The sequence below is a fragment of the Artibeus jamaicensis genome, unplaced genomic scaffold (assembly GCF_021234435.1).
Source record: "Artibeus jamaicensis isolate MK-2021 breed Jamaican fruit bat unplaced genomic scaffold, CSHL_Jam_final contig_447, whole genome shotgun sequence".
Classification (NCBI taxonomy): Eukaryota; Metazoa; Chordata; class Mammalia; order Chiroptera; family Phyllostomidae; genus Artibeus; species Artibeus jamaicensis.
The window spans coordinates 2,706,701-2,732,596 of NW_026521834.1; the positions used below are offsets into that span (position 1 = coordinate 2,706,701).

At 38.6% G+C, this 25,896-nt stretch overlaps 1 protein-coding gene across 4 annotated transcripts in view; it reads left to right on the plus strand.

Annotated features, from left to right (window-relative positions):
* The window catches only part of ASH1L (ASH1 like histone lysine methyltransferase), a 188,771-nt gene that overhangs the window by 14,341 nt on the left and 148,534 nt on the right, over positions 1-25,896 (plus strand). For all 4 annotated transcript variants that reach the window (XM_053666283.1, XM_037132526.2, XM_053666284.1 and 1 more), the window contains exon 2: positions 20,240-24,803. In XM_053666283.1, the coding sequence (XP_053522258.1) occupies positions 20,240-24,803 (4,564 nt within the window). The remainder of the gene's footprint in view (positions 1-20,239; positions 24,804-25,896) is intronic.

Sequence of the window (25,896 nt, forward strand, 5' to 3'; positions counted from 1 at the left end):
ATTGAACAAACAATGAAGGAGAACTTCCCCAATCTGGCAAAGGAAATAAACTTCCAGGAAGTCCAGGAGGCTCAGAGAGTCCCAAACAAGTTGGACCAGAAATACTGTTGATTAGCATTTTGAAGTCATGTCTTAGCACTTCTCTGCCTCTCAGACAGCTTTAGATCACATTCCCTGGAGACAGGCTCCACCCTCGCTGGAACCTTTCTCACAAAGAACTGGATCCCACATTCTGGTCTTTTGTTGTAGCTGGTGGCTTGCTCGGTCGCTTACTAGGTCCAACCCTGCGCCTGGATTCCACGTCTGGATTCGCGCATCTGGATTCCGCGCCTGAGTCCAGCTGACCGAGTCCTCCTGTGCAACCCCTCACCAGCCGCTGGTTTCGCCCCTTACCGGTCAGGCTGAAGAATTTGTTGTTAACGGACTTCCGAAAAGTTCAATTTTCCGTGTTCTGGCTGTGTTTTCTGTTGCTAATATTTAGTTGTCCCTAAACTTGGTTGTGTGAGAAGGCACGGCACATCCACCTATACCTCCATCTTGGCGGAAGTCCGCCTCTCCTCATTTTTAAAAAATTCTTGTTTCTTCATTCTTTTCTGTTGGTTGTTTCTTCCTTCTGTCAGCTTCATTGATTTGAGTCCCAGTTTCCTTCCCATCACTGTTGGTTCCATGTGCATTTTCCATCATTTCTCTTAGTGTAGCCTTCATTTTTTCATCTAGTTTGTGACCAAATTCAACCAGTTCTGTGAGCGTCCTGATCACCAGTGCTTTGAACTGTGCATCTGATAGGTTGGCTGTCTCTTCATCACTTAGTTGCATTGTTTTTGGAGCTTTGATCAGTTTTTCTCTTTTGGCCATTTTTTTGTCTTTTTGTGCCTGTTATGTAGTAAGGGGTAGAGCCTTAGGTGTTCACCAGGGTGGGCCAACCCAGTGGCTGTGTTGTGATGCAGTATGTGGGGGTGAGGTCTGAGAGGGAACAGTGGCACTTGCTCCCCTCTCTGTAGGACCTCAGTTTCTTCCACCTCTTCCCTCAAGCAAACTGGGCCCTTCTGGTGCTGGTTCCCGGGTAGGTGGGCTTGTGTATGTTCTAGGACCCTGTGGGTCTCTCCTGGCACCTCAGCCTCCACAGGTGTTTTCAGTCAGTGTTTTAAGGCTTTATTTCCTGGCACTGGGACCGTAGGTTTCGAGGTCTGTCTTGCTCCCCAGTTATCTGCGCTCGAATGTGAGACCCCTGCCCACTCAGCCAGTAGCCTTGCATTTAGTGCCCCACTTTACAATCACCTCCTCACTGGGTCTGCCCATTGCCACCCCGTGCCCAGGGTCTTCCAGTTGCTTCTGTGCATGCAGGGTCCACCTGCTGCCGTCTTGCACACCTGGGGTGCCTTGTATCCCCAGTGTCACCACTTCTTGTGCCAGGACCCCTTTCCGCTCATCCGCCCGACTCCACCCTACCTACTGGTCTGGATGAATGTGTCTATTTCAACTCCTTGGCTGTCCAACTTCCATACAGTTCCATTTTCTGTCATTTCTAGTTGTTTTTTTGTTGTTTTTATTTTGGTTGTGCAAGCAGGCACAGTGTGTCTACCTACACCTCCATGTTTGCCGGAAGTCTTTATTTATTTTTAGAGAGAGGAAAAGGGATGGAGAATAAGAGGGAGACAAACATCATGTGAGAGAGAAACTTTGATTGGTTGCTTCTTGTACATGCCCCGACTAGGTACCAACCCCACAACCCAGGCATGTACTCTGACTGGGAATTGAACTGGCTACCTTTTGCTTTGTGAGATAACATCCAACCATCTGAACCACACCAGTCACAGCTGAGGATTTATATTTAATCTTTGATTTTGAAAATGAAATTCCTTGGCGTGGTTTGTTTTTTGTTAGTTTGTTTTTGCATTTATCCTGCTAGTCTTGTCGTTTCTGGATCTGTTGATCTGATATCTGACATTCATTTGGTGAAATTCTCAGTCATTATTCAAATATTTCTTTTGCTTTTTCATCTGGCATTTTCCATTATGCATATGTTATACCATTTATTGTTCCATAGTGTTTGGTTATTCTATTTTATTTTTTGTTTTATTGTCTTTTTTCTTTGCTTTTCAGTTTCAGAGGTTTTTATTGTGATACCTTCAAGATCAGAGATTTTTTCATCAGCTCTGTCCAGTCTATTAATAAGTCCATCAAAGGCATTAGTATTTTTAGTGTTTTCAATGTCTAGAATGTTTTTTTTGGTTCTTTTTAAGAATTTCTATCTTTCTGCTTACATTTCTCATCTGCTCTTGCATGCTACTTACCATTAGCATATTAATCACAGTTGTTTTAAATTTCCATTTTGATCTAAACCCTTTCTGTATCTGAGTCTGATTTTAATGCCTTCTCTGTCTTTTCAAATTGTCTTTTTTGTCTTTTAATATGTGTGTAATTTTTCATTGACAGTTGGTCATACTATATTGGGTAAAAGAAACTGGTATAAATAGATCTTTAGTAGTATGGTGTTAAGGTATGAAGGGAGGGGAAGTGTTGTTCAGTCTCGTGATTAGATTTCAGTCTTTTAGTGAGCCTGTATATCTAGACTGAATTTCACAAGTGCTGCTCAGTTCCCCCTCTCCTCTTAGGTGGGACAGGATAGCTAGAGTTGGATATTCCCCTTCTCACAGATCATTTTGGCTTCGTTAAATCACAGCAGGTTAAACTCTGGTTAATGGTTTCTCTTGAGGGCAGACCTTGTTAAGATCAACATGGATTGGCATATTTTAAAATGGTTTGTTTCTCCTCCTACATTAAGGAAGAGATTTTTCTCATTATAAGAACCTGATAGAGAGCCTTATCTGGTGCAGGTCAGTGGATTGAGTATGCCAGCCTACAAAGGAAAAGGTTGCTGGTTCAATTCCCAGTCAAGGCACATGCCTGGTTGTGGTCCAGGTCCCCAGTTGGGAGTGTTCGAGAGGCAACTGAGTGATGTTTCTCTCCCTCTTTCTCCCTCCCTTTCCCTCTCTCTTTGAATGAATGAATGAATGAACGAATGAACCTGATAGAGATCCGGGAGCTAGAATGCACAATCATGTGGTTGATCCCAGTGACTGAGTCCTCTATCTCTCACACTTCTCCACAAGAATCCTCTAGCAATTTGTTACTTACAGTGCAGGTTTCTCTACCCTGGCACTTGTTCCCACCAAGGTTTCAGCTTATGAGGATTTTGCTCTGGTAAATTGTAATTCTCTGTTGATCACTTCACTTTTGGGAGCAGGAATTTGACCTACAACTTCTATTATGGTTCTGAAAAGAGTTGTTGATTTTTCAGTTTGTTCATTTTTTTACTTGTTAGGATGGAGTGGCAACCTCCAAGCTTTGCCGTAAACCTTGTATCTACTAACACTGCAATAGAGGTTTGTGTGATTGGCTTATAGAATGGTAAAGTTGTCAGTGAATTTCTATCTGCATTGCAGCTCTGATTACATGCATCTTAGTGCCAATATTTTCTGTGTAATAGAATGATACGAAATTTCCAGCAGGTATCCTGTACAGGATGTATACATACTTCTAAGGCTCATCACTCTTCCAGTGAGTTCTGGTAATAAACCACTTTGAATAAATTTTCTTATGTTGCTGTTGTTATCTGTGGTGTGTAATACTGAACTTTCCTTGTTCAAGCACTCTTTTAATATGTAGTTAAGCTAGCCCTTCCTACTTTATTATAAATGGGATACATGGCAAGTTAATTTCAAAATCTCTTATAACAAGATGTATAACTTTTTATATATCTAAATGTCTGATGTCTAAGATACAGAAATAGCATATTTAATTATATCATTAACATTTTGTTCACAGCAGAATGAGATTTAGGAACAAGTTTTTCAGCAAAATGCTTTCTGAAACTTTGTAATGTGGGCAAATCTCAAAAATTTTTGTCATCAACTACTGAACATGATTGACAGTCTATATACACATTTCAAAATGTTTACTTGAGTTTTTGTCCTCGAATTATATCCATAAAGACTTCATAATGCATTTAATTTTTTGTATTGAGTGAAAACAACTTTCTTATATCCATCTCAAAGTTTATTTATTATGGGTTAAAAACAATATATTTTAAAGCCCTGGCTGGTGTGGCTCAGTGGATTGAGCGCTGGACTGCGAAGCAGAGGGTTGCTGGTTCAATTCCCAGTCAGGGCACATACCTGGGTTGCAGGCCAGGTTCCCAGGTGTGGGGAGCACAAGAGGCAACCACACACGGATGTATCTCTCCCTCTCTTTCTCCATCCCTTCCCCTCTGTCTAAAAATAAATAAATAAAGTCTTTAAAAAAATAAAACAGTATATTTTAGAATTTCTCTCCTGTGAAATTTAGAACAAAGTTGACATTTTGCTTAATGTGAAGATTCCCAAAGTGGAATTTTTCTTGATTCTGCAGGCTTAAAGAGATTAAAATATTTCACTTAAATGTTAATATGTTTAATATCATTTACCTTAGTCACTAAAGTTCTAGGAAGATTATAATTATATAAATGCAGTACTTTTAAAAATATCTTAAAAAAAAATCCTCACTCAAGGATTTTTGCAGGGAAGGAAAGGGAGGAATGGGGACAGGGAGAGAAATATCCATGTGAGAGAGAAACATTCATTGGTTGTCTCTCGCAGGCATCCAGACCAGGGACCAAACCCTCAAACTAGGCATGTGTCCTTACTGGGAGTCCAACAAGATGTGGCTCCAAACAAGTGAGCCAGGCAGGCCAGTGCATAATGCAGTTCTTTATTGTCTTAAATGGTTATTTAAGTTTTATTAGCATTTATTTACTTAATATTAAAATAATATTCATACTAATGTAAACATAGTCAACATTTTTAATGTCTGTTTTCTTATTTACTTATTTGATAGTTCTTGCCTTAGAACATGAAATTAGCAATATGTATGATGCACACCTATTTCAACATTTCAGTTTTGCAATAACGCATGATGCTCATAAGGAAATTCATCACTCCATGTTTCATCTAGGAATGCTTCCCTTTAATTGAAAATGGATATTCAAATAATACCGTAAATCTAAGTGTCATGCCTTTGTTTTATTATTAACAATATTAAACTGATTATAATTTGTAGTAATCTATTGTGTTATGTTGATTACTCACAAGTGTTGTGATACCAGAAATAACATGGACGTAAGCATTTAGTTGTTTGGCTTTCCCAAGATTGAAGGTAAACTTGGTAATCTACCTTTAAATATTTATAATATCTTTTAAAATAGGTATTTAAAAATATCTTTGTATTTTTAATCTTTTCCTGTCTTCCTATTTATACCTTGTCCTTTAATTACATTCTGTAAATATATTTACAGAAATCTCATTTATTTTCTTTATTCTCCTGTGCTTCTTGGCAGTCACTTCGATAAAGGCAAAATATGAAGTCCCTGTTTTGAGCATTTATTTCTTCCCATAGTAGTGAGCTTGAACATTTTTTCTATTTAGCTTTATTCTGTTTTGTTTTTTAATTATATTTTATTGATTATGTTATTACAGTTGTCTCATATTCCTTCCTTTGTCCTCCTCCACCCAGCAACCCACTTGCTCAGGCAATACTCACACCTTTGTTTGTGTCCATTAGTCCTGTGTATAAGATCTTTTGCTACTCTATTTCCTGCACTGTACTTTACATTGCCATGTAAATGGCATTATTTTATTGTTCATAGTTTTGATCTTCTCTTTATTTTATTTGCGCCATATTTCTTTGTCTTGGTACACCTGTTAACATTGTAAGGGTCAGAGCCTTAGGTATTCGTCAGGGTAAGGCAGCCCACTTTGCTGAGTTGTGGTGCTGAATGTGGTGGAGGTGTCAGAGAGAGAACAATATAGCTTGCCTGGCTCTTGCCCCACTTTCAGACACTTCTCTGCTTCCTACAAGCAACTGGCACCCTTCCAGTTGCTACCTTTGTGCTGATTCCCTGATTAGGTAGGCTTGTGCATGTTCTAGGGCCTTGCGGGCTCCTCAGAGGAACTCTCCTGAGAGACTTACAGTTTCTTTGGCCAGAACAACCATCACTGGTTTTTATAGTCAGAGGTTATGAGAAGGGGTCAGAGAGGGAACATTGCTGCTTGCTTGTCTCTTGTCCTGCTTTCAGTCACTTCCCCCTGCTTTCCACAAATGAATTGCATGCTCTTTTAGGTGCTGCCCTGGTGCTGATTCCCCAGGTAGGTGGGCTTGTATATGTTCTAGGGCCCAGTGCGCCCCTCTCATGGACTCTTCTGAGAGACTGGCAGTCTTCATCCCTGCAACCCCTATAGAATTTTACAGTCAGAAGTTCTGAAGCTTTGTTTCCCAGCACTGGAACTGTGGGTTGCACATCTGTCTTGCTCCCCCGTTGTTCCTCCCGGTTTATCTGCACACAAATGTGGAACAGCCCCATCTGCCAGCTGCTGCCTTGCCCGCCCATTCCACACAACTATAAGCCTTTTTAAAGTGACCAGATAGCCCTAGCTAGTGTGGCTTAGTGGATTGAGTGCCAGCCTGCGAACCAAAAGGTCACTGGTTCAGTTCTGGTCATGGCACATTCCTGGTTGTGGGCCAGGTCTCCAGTTGGGGGTTATGTTTCTCTTGCACATGGATGTTTCTCTCCCTCTCTCCCTCACTTCCCCTCTCTGAAGAAAACTTTTCCAGAGTTGATTATCCAATGAAGGACAAGTTCTGAAAAGCATCGATAAAGCTGTGTCTGTACTGAAACACATCTTAGGGAATCTGTAGAATGTCAAAGACAATATCTAAAAGAAACAATGACATTGAGTCAAAGAAGTAACAGTTAAATAAATATCAGGCCTTAAAACATCAGCTAAAGAAAAGTTAGGAAGTAAAAATATTAACTGTCAGTTCAAAACAGCACTTTTCCTAACTGAAGTGTTTTAGGGAATGGATTGCAGTTGTAGCGAGGATACTGTTTCCAAATATTTTGTTGGGAATTATAAAACAGTCACTTTCACAAAAAGGATAGGGAATGAAACAATAATACAACAACACAGAAAACAGGTGGGACATCTGACAGCTCCATAGGAGACAAGAAAAAATAGTTACATAAAAGTGAAATTAGAAGCAAGAAGCACATGTGAAAACAGAGGGAAAGAAGGAGCAAAATGGAAATGAACAAAGTTTGAAAGGATGGGAGAGTTGTGATAAGTATATGGAAGAGGGTGGAACAAATACAATATATGCATGGCGGGTATTTTTAAAGATGAAGGCAGAATCCCCTGCTGGTGTGGTTCAGTGGATTGAGTGCTGGCCTGCAACCAAAGGGTTGCTGGTTTGATTCCCTGTCAGGGCACATGCCTGGGTTGCAGGCCAGGTCCCTAGTAGGGGGCACACAAGAGGCAACCACACAATTGATGTTTCTGTCGTTCTCTGCTCCCCCTCCCCCACCAAAAATAAAAATTTTTAAAAAGATGAAGGTGGGAATTTTGACTTAGATTAGTTTTCAACAGCATAACGTAAAAGAAATTTAGAATAGAAAATTTTGACGTAGAGTTGAAAGTACTTGTTAGATCTTATAAAATGTTGATATAGAAAGTTTATTATGGAAAGAATGGTTTCATTATTAGACTTCATCAGGAAAGCTAAGAAAATCTTTGTGAGCTAGATGAAAGGATTGGAAAATAAAATTCAAGATATTCTAGAACATCAAAATTCAGAACCAGAGAAAACAGTGCAACAATTTGGATACTTCATCTCCAATACTTCAATACCCCAAAAAAAGATATTGACAAATGTTTTTGAACTCTTAAATTTAGAGAATTCTTTTTTTTTATTATTGAAGTGTTTATTTATTTATTTATATTTAATTAAAATTATTTTATTATTGTTCGAATGTGTTGTCTGCATTTAGCCCCCACCCCCAGCCATTTGAGTTTTTTAAATATATTTTATTAATTATTCCATTACAGTTCTATTCCCCCCTTCATTCCCCTTCACCCTGCACACCCCCTCCCCCACCATTCCCCCCTTTAGTTTATGGCCACGTGTCTCAAGTTCTTTTAGATTCTATGTTTCCCACACTATTCTTGCCCTCCCCCCATCTATTTTCTACCTACCATCTATGCTACTTATTTTCTGTACCTTCTTCCCCCTTCTCCTTCTCCCACTCCCCTGTTGCTAACCCTCCATGTGATCTTCATTTCTATGGTTCTGCTCCTGATCTAGCTGTCCTCTTAGTCTGCTTTTGTTTTAGGTGTGGTTGTTAATAACTGTGAGTTTGCTGTCCTTTCACTGTTCATCTTTCTTATCTTCTTTTTCTTAGATAAGTCCCTTTAACATTTCATATAATAAGGGCTTGGTGATGATGAGCTCCTTGAATTTGATCTTATCTGAGAAGCACTTTATCTGCCCTTCCTTTCTAAATGAAAGCTTTGCTGGATAGAGCAGTCTTGGATGTAGGTCTTTGGATTTCATGACTTGGAATACTTCTTCCCAGCCCCTTCTTGCCTGTAAGGTCTCTTTTGAGAAATCAGCTGACAGTCTGATGGGAACTCCTTTGTAGGTGACTGTCCCCTTCTCTCTTGCTGCTTCTAGGATTCTCTCCTTCATTTTAATCTTGGCTAATGTAATGATGATGTGGCTTGGTGTGTTCCTTCTTGGGTCCAACTTCTTTCGGACTCTCTGAGCTTCCTGGACTTCCTGGAAGTCTATTTCCTTTGCCAGATTGGGGAAGTTCTCCTTTATTATTTGTTCAAATAGGTTTTCCACTGGTGGCTGTTCCTCTTCCCCTTCTGGTTCCCCTATAATTCGGATGTTGTAACATTTAAAGATGTCCTGGAGGTTCCTAAGCCTCTCCTCAGTTTTTTGAATTCTTGTTTCTTCATCCTTTTCTATTTGGTCATTTTTTTCCTCCTTCTGGTCCACTCGATTGATTTGAGTCCCAGTTTCCTTTCCATTACTATTGGTTTCCTGTGCATTTCCCTTCATTTCAATTAGTTTAGCCTTCATATGTTCCTCTAATTTGTGACTAAAATCAACCAGTTCTGTGAGCATCCTGATCACCAGTGTTTTGAACTGTGCATCTGAAAGTTTGGCTATTTCTTCATTGCTTAGATTTATCGGCTCTGGGGCTCAGAGTTGTTCTTGAGCCATGTTTTGCAGACTTCTGTGTAGTTCAATTTTCTGTGGTTTGGCTGCATTTTTATTGCTAAAACTTTGTTGTTTTTAAACTTGGTTGTGCGAGAAGTTGCAGTGCTTCCACCTATGCCTCCAATTTGATGGAAGTCAAATTTAGAGAATTCTAATCCTCATTTCTTCAAGAAAGTCTCGAAGACAACATTTATTCTTGTTGTTAGCCAACCAGGAGAATGGAAAAGCTAAAACAAAGGGACTGCTGTTGGTTTTGTAAATGAATAAAAATTGGAGAAGTAAGAGATAAAATGGAAAAGTAGTTTAACTATATATTGATTTCTTATAGTCTGGTCATACAGTGTCCTTTGAGTTGATAAAGCTGATAGAGATACAATACAGTGAATACTTTGGTATCATATGTAATTGGATGGTGAAGCAGGAACAGGATGAATATGCTAAGTTAATCACTAATACTATAGAGTTAGCAGATATTGAAGTCTAAGTTAGTCTTTTGAAATTCTCCAGTACAGAAACGCATGTTTCAAATTTTTGTATGTAGCAAATAAAAACAATAAGCAGATTCTACATAGTAAAGAAAATTGTTTAGGTCATCAAAGTTCAGAGTGTAATAAAATGTTATAGTGTATTTGTCTGCTAGGGTTGCCATAAGAAAATATCACAGGCTAGCAGTAGTTGTTTTATAAACCATAATTTCTTTTACCACAGTTCTGGAGTCTAGACTTCAGAATTCAGTTTGCCATCAGAGTTGGTTTCTGGTGAGGTCTCTTTTGTTGGCTTTAAGACGTGCTCTTTCACTGTGTTTTCACATGTCCTCTTCTCTGTGCAAGCAGAGAAAGATCTTTGGGCTTTTATCTCTTCTATTTTTTAAATATTTTTAAAAGATTTTATTTATCTTTAGAGGGGAAGGGAAGGAGAGAGGGAGAGAAATATCAATGTATGGTTGCCTCTGGTGCATCCCCTGCTGGGAACTGGCCTGCAGCCCAGGCATGTGCCAGGACAAAGCGGGATCCTCTGGTTTGCAGGCCCATGCTCAATCCACTGAGGTACACCAGCCAGGGCTTTATCTCTTCTTATAAGGACACCATTTTAATTCGATTAGGTCTCTACCTTTGTGACTTCATTTAACCTTAAGTAAAGGCCTCTTTAAAAGCCCTGTCTCCAAATAAAGTCAGATTGGGAGATTGGGGCTTCAACATTTGATTGTTGGAGGCATATACAGTTTAGTCTGTAACTGATGAATACTAACAAAAAGCAGTAAGTTACCACGAAAAATAAAAACAGTGTTCTCTGATCACAGTGCAGTAAAACTAAAAGTTAATAAAAGTAGACAAGAAAAGGCCCTTATAGTCTGGAAAATTTCAGAATCCCAGAATTTCTAAAAAATAAAATAATTGTTGGTTTTTAGGTAAAGCTATATTTAAGAGAAGATACCTTTAAATATTATGTAAAAGGGAAGGAATGAAAATAAATGGAGTAATAAGTTGGTCAACTTAGTAGTTTCCAAGATGTAATCCTGTGAAAAGAGGCCTGTCTGAGAATCTTGGGAAAAGATGTGAACTAGAAACAAAGGTAATTATCCATGTGGTGATTGTTTTGAGGTAAATGTAAGAAAAGGTTTTATTTAGCAAAAGTTTAACGTACAAAATAAAAATTAGGGGAAACAAGAATATATAAAATAAGTAATGTTGTCCTGATTGGTTTGGCTCAGTGGCTTGGGCGTTTTCCTGCAAACCAAAAGAAAGGTCACTGATTAGATTCCTGGTCATGGTACATGCTGGGGTTGGAGGCTGGTTCCTCAGCTGGGGGCTTGAGAGAGGCAGTCAGTCTGTGTTTCTCTTGCACATTGATGTTTCTCTCCCTCTCTTTCTCCCTGCCTTCCTCTCTCTCTGAAAATAAATAAAATCTTAAAACAGTGCTAAAGGGCAAATAATTGCAGATACAGAAGTTGAAAGAAAGCTATAAGAAAGTTACATGCTTAAATATCCACAAATAAATTTGAAAATCTGGGAGATACTGATTTTTTAAAGATAAATTACTGAATCCAAGTCCAGAAATCATAGGAAAAAATTTAACTGACTAGTATAATCATAAGTAGAAAAGTCTCTCAAAACACTACTACTAAAAATACTAGTCACATGGTTTTGGTTTAATTCTGTGTGTAAAACCTGAGGAAACATAATTTCAAAATTGTTTTCAGAGCATAGTAAAGGAACAAAAACACAAGAATTCAGATTTTACTTAATGTCACTGAAGTTTAGTTTAGTAGCTTACTTTTAAATACATATACCAGGAAGGCTTCACACAGTCCCTTTTATATTTGTTGAATTAATTAAAAGTATATTCCTCTAATTAGGAGTGTTTAAGAATAAATATCTAATTCTTAGTGATAAAACTTCTGTTTTACTATAAATAGTCTATATGGTCTTTGAGTGACTTTATTTTAGTCTCAAGGTTACAAATTAATTCTTGGAACTCTTAAACTTTGAAATGTCAATGCAAAGTCTTTTTTTTTTTTTAGCATATTTTATTTACTTATTTTTAGAGATGGAAAGGGAGGGAAAGAAACATCAATGCAAGAGTGAAACATCAATAAGTTGCCTCATGTACACTCCTGAACCCACAAACCAAGAGTGTGTCCTGACTGGGAATTGCACCAGGGACGTTTTGCTCTGGGAGACGATGCCCAACCAAATGTGCCACACCAGTCAGGGCAAAGCAGAGTCTTAATTATATCTCAGCTTAATTTGTCAAGAAATAAAGCTTAATTTTGCTGTATATTTTGTGGGCATAAGTTTGTGAATATTCACTTATCTTTGTAGAATGTGATAGCTCTGTGCTTATGTCAGGGCATTCAGGTCATTAATTTATAACTAAGTCTGGTAGTCTCTGACTTCAAGAGTTAAAGTATATGGACTTAATCTTTTCTTATCCTCATACTTAGATATACAATGCAAAATGCTAAATAAATTTCAGCAGCACATTAAAAGAGCTACATTGCACAGGGGTAACAAAAGCCATTCTTTCAGTGGTGTAACTGTTCTGTATTTTGATTTTGGCAGTGGGTGCATATACCTACAAAGGTGATAAAATTGTATAGCATTAAACACAAACAAATTAGTACATATGAAACTGGGGAAATCTGAATAAGATCTGTAGAATATCTCAATATCAATATCTTGGTTGTAGTAACTATGGTTTTGCAAGGTGTTCTTGGAGGGAATGGTGTAAAGGGTTTACTATTTGTTACAACTATAAGTGAATCTGTTAAGTAACTCAAATAAAATGTTTATTTAAATCAAGAAAGAGTTTATACCTTTATGAATTGTGTTTTTTTCTCCAGGAATCCAAGGGAATATGATGCCAAGAAATCTATTACTATAATTAATTCTACAAATAGCTAACAGAGGACATAAATTGGTGTTTCCCTAGTGTGTAAAATACAAATATGTAAAAATATGTAATGTATGTAAAAATATAAATGAGTGTATACATTTATGTATAATGCTGAATGAGGTGAAACTGGACATTCTTATTCAAATGTAGATGAGAAGGATGTCCTTTTTCATCATTATTTAATAATGCTACTAAGACAATAGTTAATAAAATTATAAAAGAGAAGTTAGGAAGATAAAAATAGGAAAAGTAATTAAGATTGTTATTCGCAAATGATGCTGTATACCTTGATAACTGAAGATAATTAGTTAATAAACTTGTAAGAGAGTTCGGTGAGATGATGGACTAATAGAGTAATAAATGAGAAATCAGTAACTTTTATGTATATAAATAACTAGCAAATAAAATGGAAGAAGAGATTCCATTATAAAAGAGATAAAATATCTAGGAATAAACTTAATTATCAGGGTTTAAGGTTTATATGAAGAAAGTTTTCAGAACACTACTGACTCTAGAACAAATGGAAAAGCTTAAAAGGCTTTTGAATAAGAAAGCATTGTTGAAGATGTTAATTCTCTCAGTTTATTTGCAAGATGTTTAACTGTGGTGAAATTACATAACATCAAGTCTTTTAAACTATTTTTACATGTACAGTATTGTGGGCATTATGTTCACATTGTGAAACCATCATTACTATTCATCTACAGAGCTTTTTCAACTTTCCACAACTGAAATTCTTTACCCATTAAACAGTGACTCCCAGTTATCCCCTTGGCTGTAACCCTTAGCAACTGCCATTCTACTTTCTATGAATTTGACTACTCTAGGATCTTACTCAGTTTTCCCTTGTTTCATATAAATTGAATCATATACTATTTCTCTTTTTGTGACTGGCTTATTTAGCATAGTGTCTTCAAGGTCCATCTCTGTTATAATGTGTCAAAATTTCCTTCCATTTAAAAGCTGAATATATTCCATTATATGTGTATATACCACATTTTATTTATTGTTCATCTGTTGATGGAGTTGCTTCCATCTTTTGACTATTTGTGAGTAGTGCTGCTGTGAATATCAGTGCATAAATATGTTTAATCCCTCCTTTCATTTCTTTGGGGTATTTGCTAATTTAACAGTAAAAGTAACATTTCTTGACACTAGATAAGTTGCTTGTAAAGTTTGTATGGAAAAATAAGAGAATATAAGACATTTCTGAAAAGAGCAATAACATAGGGCTCAGACTTATTAGATAATTAAGTTAAAATAAAAAATTTGTGGCAGTGGTGAATGGATACACAGAAATTCAGTGACGCAGAATGTAGTATCTATAACAATAGTCTCGTTTAGGTACAGGAATTTATTACATAAGAAGGGTAGCATTTCACATCAGAGGATTAACAATGAAATAATTCAGTAAATTTCATTAGAACTTGGTAGCTATTGTCTGGTAGGAATTATACACACACACATATTAAACTTCAAGAGGGTAAGGCTTTTCATCTCTTTAAAGTGTTGTATTTCCTTTGAGACCAAAAAGATGCCATTGTTTTTCACATTTAAAAGCTACTTTGATTCTACATATCTTCTAGCTCAGATTCCCATTTATTTGTTTCTCTCTTGTTGTATACATGGTTTTAAATATTTCTCTGCCCATTCTCTTTAAAACTCATTCCAGTCATATTTTTGTTCTTGCACTTTACAGAAACTGCTGTTGCATGGTTACCAAAGCCCCCCACAATGTTTGCTCCAACAAACAAACATATATGTGTTTTGATTTTTATTGGATCTGTCAGTTGTTATTTTTGGAAGTATGTCTTTCCTTCACTTCAGTTTCAAGGTACCTCATAGTCACTGTGTGTGTTTTTTTCCTTGTTATCTTCTGACTCCTCAGTCTTTGCTAGATCTTCCTGATCAATGTTGCAATGCCTCACCATTAGACTTTATTCCTCTACTCTTTTGTTTGTGTTCACTCTCACCTGGTATATCAATCAGTCTCGAGTCTTTAAAGGTCTATATGCTGTTGCCTTCCAAATTCGAATCTTCCTGCTCAGACTTTATGTGGATGTTTAGAAGGCATTTTAGACCGTTCATGTCCAAAAAGAGCTCCTGATAAATCATCTTTAATCTTCCTCCTACCAAAGTCTTTATCTTCTCATCACTTGCACTCATCACTTACATCATAATGTAAGTCATTATCATCTCTTGTCAAGATTAATATAGTTTGCCAACAAGACTATCCTATTACCCTTTAATCCCTATGGCTTTATGAAGAGAGCAGCTAGAGGTGTTACCAGTAGAAATAGGTCTTTTCAATGAAGTCATGAGGAAAACATTTCAGGGACTTGTATAGGAGGATGAGGTGTAGTGGTAAGATTCATTGGAGCAAAAATAAAAAACTGTCCCCAGATGCTTGGTATCTCATCCATGACTAGACTAGATGGCTAAGCTCCGTCTTGCTGTGGAGGAAGCCCAGGAGGACCAGAGTCCAGCTATTCTGTGCCATTGGCCTGGCATCCAGTAGGGTATCTATGCCAAAGCTTAGTACACCTCAGACTCTGTCTCCAGCTGTGCTCTGGCTAGCGCTGCTCTGCTGCACTCAGGTCTGCACTTGGAGCTGTGCAGCTGCCAGGTTTGCATGGTTGCTATGGAAAGAAGAGTGGTGAAACGATCAGGCAAACGCATGCTACCAAGACAGGCCTTTGTTAAGCTTTGATTACATTGCTATGGGCTTTGGTGAAAGCAGGGTTTCTTTAAAAATAAACCATCTCTTTTCTAATCCTTTACAGGATTGTGCTGGGCCCTCTCCCTAACCAATCCAGTCTTTTCCCCTCATTTTCCAGGCTAGAATGCGTGCGCCCTTTTGTGTCATTTTGCCTCCTACTATACATGCTCTGAATTTTTGCTGCATCCTCTGGTTCCCACTGTGCATGTGCCTAGTAAAGGACTTTCTTCTGCCGTTTTTATTCCTCTTAGCTAATGACCAGTAGGCCTATTCTTCCTGGTTGTGTCAAGGATGAAGTCCCTTCAGTGGAGAACATGATTGTCCCCTGGAGAGCCTGTGAATGTTGTGGCTTTCTAGTAAACCAGACTTAATGTCTGATTCAGCTCCCAAGTTTATTAGTCTTAATGTCTAATTTCATTTGCTCCTTTCCTTTATGAATAACTACCTAGCTACCTCTGATAATGGAGGGTATATTTAAAGATGCAAGTGAAAGCATGTCATTTGTTTGCTCAGAAACTTTTAGTGCTTCCCCATTTCATTCTGAGTAAAAAGCACAAGCCATTTTAATGTCCTAAAGGCCCTCTGTGATCTGACTAGCCCTCTCTGATAGAATATCATATTACTCTAGCCTAGCCAATTGCTTAAGTCCGGCTACACTAGCATTCTTTTTTTTTTTTTTTTTTTAATTTATCTTTAGAGGGGAATGAAAGGAGACAAGAAGAGGAGAGAAATATCAATGTATGGTTGCCTCTCATGGGTCCCCTGCTGGGGACTGGCCTGCAACCAGGCATGTGCCCTGACTGGGAATCAAACTGCGATTGTGTGGTTCGCAGGCCAGCGCTCAATCCACTGAGCCACACCAGCCAGGGCTACACTAGCATTCTTGATGTTCCTGTTAACTGCCTCACTTGTCTATTCAGGTGTTACTGGATCAGTAAGGCCTAGTCTAGACACCTACCTTAGTTTTGCATTTTCTCTTTTAGCACTCTTATTTGCCCTCTGTTTTTCCCATGGCAGTTACCACCTATTAACAAAAATATATATTATTTTGTCTCTCTATTTTTTATAATATATTTTATTGATTATGCCATTACAGTTGTCCCGTTTCCCCCTTTCATTCCCCTCCACCCTGCACACCCTCTCCCACCCGCATTCCCCCCTTTAGTTCATGTCCATGTGTCTTAAGTTCTTTAGCTTCTACATTTCCCACATTACGCTTGCCCTCCCCATCTATTTTCTCCCCACCGTCTCTGTTACTTACTCTCTGTACCTTTTCCCCCTCTCTCTTCCTCCCACTCCCCTGTTGCTAACCCTTCATGTTATCACCATTTCTGTGGCTCCACTCCTGTTCTAGCTGTCTGCTTAGTTTGCTTTAGTTTTAGGTGGGGTTGTTAATAACTGTGAGTTTGCTGTCCTTTCACTGTTCATCTTTTTTATCTTCTTTTTCTTAGATAAGTCCCTTTAACATTTCATATAATAAGGGCTTGGTGGTGATGAACTCCTTGAACTTGACCTTATCTGAGAAGCACTTTATCTGCCCTTCCATTCTAAATGAAAGCTTCGCTGGATAGAGCAATCTTGGATGGAGGTCCTTGCCTTACATGACTTGGAATAAATACTTCTTTCTAGCCCCTTCTTGCCTACAAGGTCTCATTTGAGAAATCAGCTTTATTGTGTTTTTAATTTTCTTTATTGTGTTTCCCACTAACCTGTACAGTCTGATAGGCACTCCTTTGTAGGTGACTGTCCCCTTATCTCTTGCTGCTTGTAGAATTCTCTCCTTCAATTTAATCTTGGCTAGTATAATTATGATATGCCTTGGTGTGTTTCTCCTTGGGTCCACCTTCTTTGGGACTCTCTGAGTTTTCTGGACTTCCTAGAAGTCTGTTTCCTTTGCCAGATTGGGGAAGTTCTCCTTTATTATTTGTTCAAATAAGTTTTCCACTTGTTGCTCTTCCTCTTCCCCTTCTGGTACCCCTATAATTTGGATGTTGGAATGTTTAAAGATGTCCCGCAGGTTCCTAAACCTCTCCTCGGTTTTTAAAATTCTTTTGTCTCCATTCTTTCTTTTCTGGTTGGATGTTTCTTCCTTCTGGCTCACTCCATTGATTTGAGTCCCAGTTTCCTTCCCATCACTATTGGTTCCCTGTGCATTTCGCTTCATTTTACTTACTGTAGCCTTAATTTTTTCATCTAATTTGCAACCAAAACCAACCAGTTCTATGAACGTCCTGATCACCAGTGTTTTGAACTGTGCATCTGATAGGTTGGCTGTGTCTTGGTTGCTTAAAAGTATTGGCTCTGGGTCTTTGATTTGTACTTCTGTTTGAGCCATAATTTTTTGGTCAGGTCTCGACTGTTACAAAGGAGGGGTGGAGCCTTGGGTGTTTACCAGGGCAGGGTAACCCCTCTCCTCATCTCTGGATCGTGATGCTGTATATGGGGGCGGGGTCACAGGGGGAACAGTGACAGTTGCTCCACTCTCTCTGAGATTTCAGTCCCCTTTGCCGCTTCCCACAAGCAAATTGGGCCCTTCTGATGCTGGTTTGTGGTTGGGTGGGCCTGTGTACATTCTAGGACTCTGTGGGTCTCTCCAACGAATTTTCCTGTGAGGCTGGAAGTCTCTCTAGGACCCTGTGGTTCACTCCAACGAATTCTCCTGTGAGGCTGGGAGTCTCTCCCGGCACCTTTTCAATTTGTGCTTTTAGGCTTTATTTCCTGTCGCTGGGGCCCTGGGTTCTGCGGTCTGTCTCACTGCATGTTTTTGCCTGGGCATGAGCATGGGTGTCCTCAGTCACCCAACCTCCTTAAGTGCTCTGCTCCTTTCTTCCCCCGTGCCACCTGCGCTCCCGGGTCTGGCAGCCACGGCCTTTTCCTGCCAGGACCCCTCTCCACTGGCCACAGATTCTGCCCCTCTTACTGGTCTGGTTGATTGGTTGTCAGACTTCGGAACAGTTCAGTTTTCTCTCTGTTCTGGTTGTGTTTTTATTTCTAAATCTTTGTTGTCCTTAATTTTGGTTGTGTGAGGAGGTATAGTGTTTCCACCTCCATCTTGGCCAGAAGTTGGCAAAAATATTTTTAAAATTTACTGTTTTTCTTTATTGTGTTTTTCTCCCACTAACATGTACTAAGCTTCATGAGAGCAGGGATTTTTGTCTTTATTGTTCTTTGCTGTATCTCCAACAATCAGTGTCACCCAATACTTGTTGAGTGAAGAATTAGGTCACAACCTTTTCTTAATAAAACGTTCCAGTGGCTTCCATCTCTTAGACTAAAAATTCTGTCCCCCTATCTCCTGCCCACCTGCTCTTCCCTTGATTACTCCAGTTAACATGGATTCCTTGAATGTAGCAGACAAAGGCCCTTGCCTCTGAGCCTTACCTCTTGTTGTTTCCTTTGTTTGTATTTTTTTCCCTCAGGCAGTTACGTAGATCCCTCTTTCATCTCCTTTGCATTTTTCTGTAAATGTAATCTTCTCAATGAGGACTTCCTTGGCAACCTATTTTGATATTGCAAATCATTTCCCACCCTTGTTTTTTTTCTTCTCCTTTTCATTCCCTGCTTTTCCATATAGCACATTTCATGTATCTTTTATTGCCTCTCCCTCTCTCATGCATTAGAATGAAATTTCCATGGTGAAAGATTCTTTTCCACTGTTGTTATTCTTAGCACTTAAACAGTAGGGGCTTAATACCTATTTGCTGAAAAAATGAATTCTTTCATGGAGCAAAAATTTAAGGTTATAAAGTAAATAAAATCAGTAGTATTCTTGAACACCATCAGTTTATAGAGTTAGAAAACAACAAAAAATTACTCCCAAAAATAACAACAGTATTTGTAAGATATTTAGAAATAAACTTGACAGTGAATGTTTAGGATATATATGAATAGAATTGTAAACATCCTGTAACACCAAAAAGCTTGGCTAAGTAAATAAATTTACTTTGTTAGTGTGGAGCTAAAGTTGATGTTGAGATACTGTTTTTCTTGTATTAGTGTGCAAAGATAACACCACTTGGAATTTTAGCCCTGGCTGGTGCTCAGTGGACTGAGTGCCAGTCTGTGAACCCAAGGGTTTCTGGTTCAATTCCCAGTCAGGGCCCATGGGTGAGTTGCTGGCCAGGTCCCCAGTTAGGAGCACGGTAGAGGCAACGGATCATTGTATCTCTCATACATTGATGTTTCTCTGCCTGTTTTTCTTCTTTCCCTCCCTTCTTTCTAAAAGTAAATAAACAAAATATTTTTTAAAAATTAACTTGGAATTAAAAAAAAACTTTTAAATGGATCTCAAGGTCGTCTGGAAGTATACATATGCAAAACTAAATGGAGCCTTATGAAATGTTCTAAAATTATTGGTGGTAGTTGCACAGCTCTCTGAATATACCAAAAATTATTGAATTTGTGCTTTATAGGGTAAGTTTTATGGTATGTGAATTATATCTCAGTAATGTTGCTATAAATAAAATAACCAAGGAATTTCTATAGGAGTACAAAAGGGAAATTTAGTATTTTCAAGCCTAAAGCATTTTATAAAGTTACACTATCATCTATTCATTTTTTCCCATGTATCTGTCCAACATGACTTGTTGAGGATACTGTTATTTCTCCATTGTGTACCCTTGCCTTTGTTGTAAATTAATTGACCGTGTTCATGTGGGTTTGTTTCTGGGTTGTATATTTCGTTTCATTGAATTATGTGTCTGTTTTTGTGCAAGTACCCTACTTTTTGATTATTGTAATAACAGTGTAATATACTTTGAAATCCAGGAATGCGGTATCTTCAACTTTGTTCTTTTTTTCTCAAGAGCTCATTGGCTACTCACAGTCTTTAATAATTCCACATGAATTTTAGGATTCAGTTAGATTTAGGATTCAGTTATTTTAGTTCGGTTAGATTTTTTTTTTTAAGGACTATTGCTTATCTTGTATCTGACATGTGATCCATAGGTTTGTTTGACTGTAATACTAAATCGAAGTGGTATAAGGTTTACCCTCTCTAAAACCTTTTTCTTGTTTAAATTTTAGGACCCTTCAAAGTTGTACAAGAAAGCAGGTGATATTGCAGCCATTCAATGCCAATCTGAAGAAAACATCCATCTTCATTCACAGGGAGAAAACAATCCTTTGTCTAAGAAGCTTTCTCCAGTACACCCAGAAATGTCAAATTACATTAACGCAACATCGTCTACTCTTGTTGGTAGCCAGGATCCTGATTTAAAGGACAGGACATTACTCAATGGAGGAACAAGTGTAACAGAAAAGTTGGCACAGCTTATTGCAACTTGTCCTCCCTCCAAGTCTTCCAAGACAAAACTGAAGAAGTTAGGTACTGTCTCTTCTCCTTCAGGATTGGTTAGCAAGGATTTGATCAGGAAAGCAGGTGTTGGCTCTCTAGCTGGAATAATACATAAGGACTTAATTAAAAAACCAGCTATTAGCACAGAAGTTGGATTGATAACTAAAGATCCTGGGAAAAAGCCAGTGTTCAGTGCAACAGTAGGGTTGGTCAGTAAGGACTCTGTGAAAAAACTAGGAACTGGCACTACAGCGGTATTCATTAATAAAGACTTAGGCAAAAAGCCAGGGACTATCACTACAGTAGGACTGGTGAGCAAAGATTCAGGAAAGAAGCTAGGAATTGGTATTGTTCCAGGTTTAGTGAATAAGGAATCTGGAAAGAAGTTAGGATTTGGCACTGTGGTTGGACTGGTTAATAAAGACTTGGGAAAGAAACTGGGTTCTACTGTTGGCCTCGTGGCCAAGGACTGTGCAAAGAAGATTGTAGCAAATTCAACAATGGGATTAATTAATAAGGACATTGGAAAGAAACTAGTGAGTTGTCCTGTGGCAGGACTGGTCAGTAAAGATGCCCTAAACCTTAAAGCGGAAGCACTGCTCTCCACTCAGGAATCACTTAAAGCTTCTTGTACAAATGTCAGTAGTCATGAAAGTCAGGAACTTTCTGAATCCCTGAAAGACAGTGCCACCAGCAAAACTTTTGAGAAGAATGTCGTACGACAGAGTAAAGAAAGCATATTGGAAAAGTTCTCAGTTCGAAAAGAAATCATTCATTTGGAGAAAGAAATGTTTAATGAAGGAACAGGCATTCAGCAAGATAGTTTCTCATCCAGTGAAAGGGGGTCATATGAAACCTCAAAGCATGAAAAGCAACCTCCTGTATATTGCACTTCTCCAGACTTTCAAATGGGAACTGCTTCTGATGCATCTATAGCTAAATCCCCTTTTAGTGCAGTAGGAGAAAGCACTCTCCCTTCCCCATCACCTACTGTATCTGTTAATCCTTTAACCAAAAGTCCCCCTGAGACTTCTCCACAGTTGGCTCCTAATTCATTACTTTTAAGTCCTACTACAGAACTAAGGGAAGAAATTTCTGAATCTGGTGGAAAGAACCAATTTACTTCTGAAAGTACCCACTTGAACATTGGACATAGGCCTGTGGGTCATATCATGAATATTGAATGTAAAGGGATTGATAAAGAGCTAAGTGATTCAAAAGCTACACATATAGATATTACAAGAATAAGCTCTTCTCTGGGAAAAAAGCCAAGTTTGACTTCTGAATCCAGTGTACATACAATTACCCCTTCAGTTGTTAACTTCACTAGTTTATTTAGTAACAAGCCCTTTCTAAAACTTGGTGCGATAACTGCCTCTGACAAACACTGCCAAGTTGCTGAGAGTCTAAGCAATAGTTTGCAGTCCAAACCATTAAAAAAAAGGAAAGGAAGAAAACCTCGGTGGACTAAAGTGGTGGCAAGAAGCACATGCCGATCTCCAAAAGGACTAGAAATAGAAAGATCAGAGCTGTTTAAAAATGTTTCATGTAGCTCATTATCACATAGTAATTCTGAGCCAGCCAAGTTTATGAAAAACATTGGACCATCTTCATTTGTAGGTCATGACTTTCTTAAACGCCATTTGCCAAAGCTGAGCAAATCTACAACTCCATCTCTTGCTCTCTTAACTGACAGTGAAAAACCATCTCATAAGTCTTTTGCTACTCACAAACTATCCTCTAGTATGTGTGTCTCTAGTGACCTTTTGTCTGATATTTATAAGCCCAAAAGAGGAAGACCTAAATCTAAAGAGATGCCTCAACTGGAAGGTCCACCTAAGAGGACTTTAAAAATCCCTGCCTCTAAAGTTTTTTCTTTGCAGTCTAAGGAAGAACAAGAACCCCCAATTTTGCAACCAGAAATCGAAATTCCTTCCTTCAAACAAAGTCTGTCTGTGTCTCCTTTTCCAAAAAAGAGAGGCAGACCTAAGAGGCAAATGAGGTCACCAGTCAAGATGAAGCCACCTGTACTATCAGTGGCTCCATTTGTTGCCACCGAAAGTCCAAGCAAGCTAGAGTCTGAAAGTGACAACCACAGAAGTAGTAGTGATTTTTTTGAGAGTGAGGATCAACTTCAGGATCCAGATGAGCTAGATGACAGTCATAGGCCAGCTGTCTGTAGTATGAGTGACCTTGAGATGGATCCAGATAAAAAAATTATCAAGAGAAACAATGGACAGTTGATGAAAACCATTATCCGCAAAATAAATAAAATGAAGACTTTAAAGAGAAAGAAACTGTTGAATCAGATTCTTTCGAGCTCTGTAGAATCAAGTAATAAAGGGAAAGTGCAATCCAAACTCCATAATACAGTGTCAAATCTTGCTGCCACATTTGGCTCTAAATTGGGACAACAGATAAACGTCAGTAAGAAAGGAACCATTTACATAGGAAAAAGGAGGGGTCGAAAACCAAAAACTGTCTTAAATGGCATTCTTTCCGGTAGCCCTACCAGCCTTGCTGTTCTTGAGCAAACAGCTCAGCAGGCAGCAGGGTCAGCATTAGGACAGATCCTTCCCCCTTTGCTGCCTTCATCTGCTAGTAGTTCTGAGATTCTTCCATCACCTATTTGCTCTCAGTCTTCTGGGACTAGTGGAGGTCAGAGCCCTGTAAGTAGTGATGCAGGCTTTGTTGAACCCAGTTCAGTGCCATATTTGCATTTACACTCCAGACAGGGCAGTATGATTCAGACTCTTGCAATGAAGAAGGCCTCAAAGGGGAGGAGGCGATTATCTCCTCCTACTTTGTTGCCAAATTCTCCTTCACATTTGAGTGAACTCACATCTCTGAAAGAAGCTACTCCTTCTCCCATCAGTGAGTCTCATAGTGATGAGACCATTCCCAGTGATAGTGGAATTGGAACCGATAATAACAGCACATCAGATAGGGCAGAGAAATTTTGTGGGCAAAAAAAGAGGAGGCATTCCTTTGAGCATGTTTCTCTGATTTCCCCTGAAACCTCTACAGTTCTAAGCAGTCTTAAAGAAAAACATAAGCATAAATGTAAGCGCAGGAATCATGATTACCTCGGCTATGACAAGATGAAAAGGCAGAAACGAAAACGGAAAAAGAAATATCCCCAACTCCGTAATAGACAGGATCCAGACTTTATTGCAGATCTGGAGGAATTAATAAGTCGTCTAAGTGAAATTCGAATTACCCATCGAAGTCATCATTTTATCCCTCGAGACCTCCTTCCAACTATTTTTCGAATCAACTTTAATAGTTTCTATACACATCCTTCTTTCCCCTTAGACCCTTTGCACTACATTAGAAAGCCTGACTTAAAAAAAAAAAGAGGAAGACCCCCTAAGATGAGGGAGGCAATGGCTGAAATGCCCTTTATGCATAGCCTTAGTTTTCCTCTTTCTAGTACTGGATTCTATCCCTCTTATGGCATGCCTTATTCTCCCTCACCCCTTACAGCTGCTCCGATAGGATTGGGTTATTATGGAAGGTATCCCCCTACTCTTTATCCACCTCCTCCATCTCCTTCTTTCACTACTCCACTTCCACCTCCTTCCTATATGCATGCTGGTCATTTACTTCTCAATCCTACCAAATACCATAAGAAAAAACATAAGCTCCTTAGACAGGAGGCCTTTCTTACAACCAGCAGGACTCCCCTCCTTTCCATGAGTACATACCCTAGTGTTCCCCCTGAAATGGCCTATGGTTGGATGGTTGAGCACAAACACAGACACCGTCACAAACATAGAGAACACCGTTCTTCTGAGCAACCCCAGGTTTCCATGGACACTGGCTCTTCCAGATCAGTTTTGGAGACTTTGAAGCGCTATCGATTTGGGAAGGATACTGTTGGAGAACGGTATAAACATAAGGAAAAGCACCGGTGTCATATGTCCTGCCCTCATCTTTCTCCTTCAAAAAGCTTAATAAACAGAGAAGAACAGTGGATCCACAGAGAGCCTTCAGAATCGAGTTCATTGGCCTTGGGATTGCAGACACCTTTACAGATTGACTGTTCGGAAACTTCTCCAAGTTTATCCCTTGGAGGATTCACTCCCAGCTCTGATCCGGCCAGCAGTGATGAACATACAAACCTTTTCACAAGTGCAATAGGCAGCTGCAGAGTTTCAAACCCTAACTCCAGTGGCCGGAAGAAATTAACTGACAGCCCTGGACTGTTTTCTACACAGGACACTTCACTAAATCGGCCTCACAGAAAGGAGCTACTGCCTTCCAATGAAAGGGCGTTACAGACCTTGTCTGGTAAGTGGGTCATTTTGTTGCCTTTTACTTGCATGTGTTAGAGAAACATTATTTTGCCCACTGGTTGGCCTGATACGTCTTTTTGAACTTAAAAAAATTTTTTTTAATACATCGATTAGATGTATTAAAGAAAGAAACATTGATTTTGTTGTTCCACCCATCCATGCATTTATTGGGTTGCTTCTTTTTTTGTGCCCTGACTGGAGATCAAACCCTCAACCTTGGTATATTGGGATGGTGCTCTAACTACCTGAGCTACCCAGCCAGTGTACATGAACTTTTAATATATCTTTGGGTTTTGTTTCTATAAACATTTTGAAATGCTGTCTTCAAAGTTCTCACTTTCAGTAGATATGAGAAGCAAGATAAGTCATATCTTTGCATTAATTTTGGGTTTTGAGAAGAGAACACTATCAAAATAAGTAACAATCATCTTTTGGAAACCAAGAAAAATGATTTATCTTTCTTATGCAAGTAGACTATTATTACACAGTTTCTTTAGTGAGAAATGGCCCACGGATATCTTTTAGTATCTATGCTGGGTCTTTTGTATGCACTAATCCAATAATTATAAATGCTTCTATGCTATAGGAAGAGTATGATCTTAATCCCATTTGTCTCATAATAAAAATCTAAGCATTCAAATTATCAGCTTTATAAAATTTAACTAAATATTTTGTAGAGTACCTTTAAGTATCTTTATAAAAGCTGCTTTACTGGATACAAAGTGGAATGAAAGAAATTTAGATAATTTATTTGTAATGTCTAGAAAGTGTCTTTTAAGGGTTGAAAATAAAAATTAAGAAAGAACCATTGCTCATTTATGTAGGACAGAGATTTTCAACCTTTTTCATCTCTTGGCACACATAAACTAATTACTGAAATTATATTTTTTTTGTAAAAAAATAGGTATAATTTTTATTTCTTCATTTTGGATGGCTATTGTGCTGGCTGTTGTCAATTTTTTATTTGACAGTCTAAGATAAAAGAAGGTAATGTCCCTGTCTAGTTGGTATTGCATGTTTTAAAAATTCTTGCAATAGGTACACCAGTTGAAAATCACTGATATTGACAATATCTCTAAGTAAGGAAT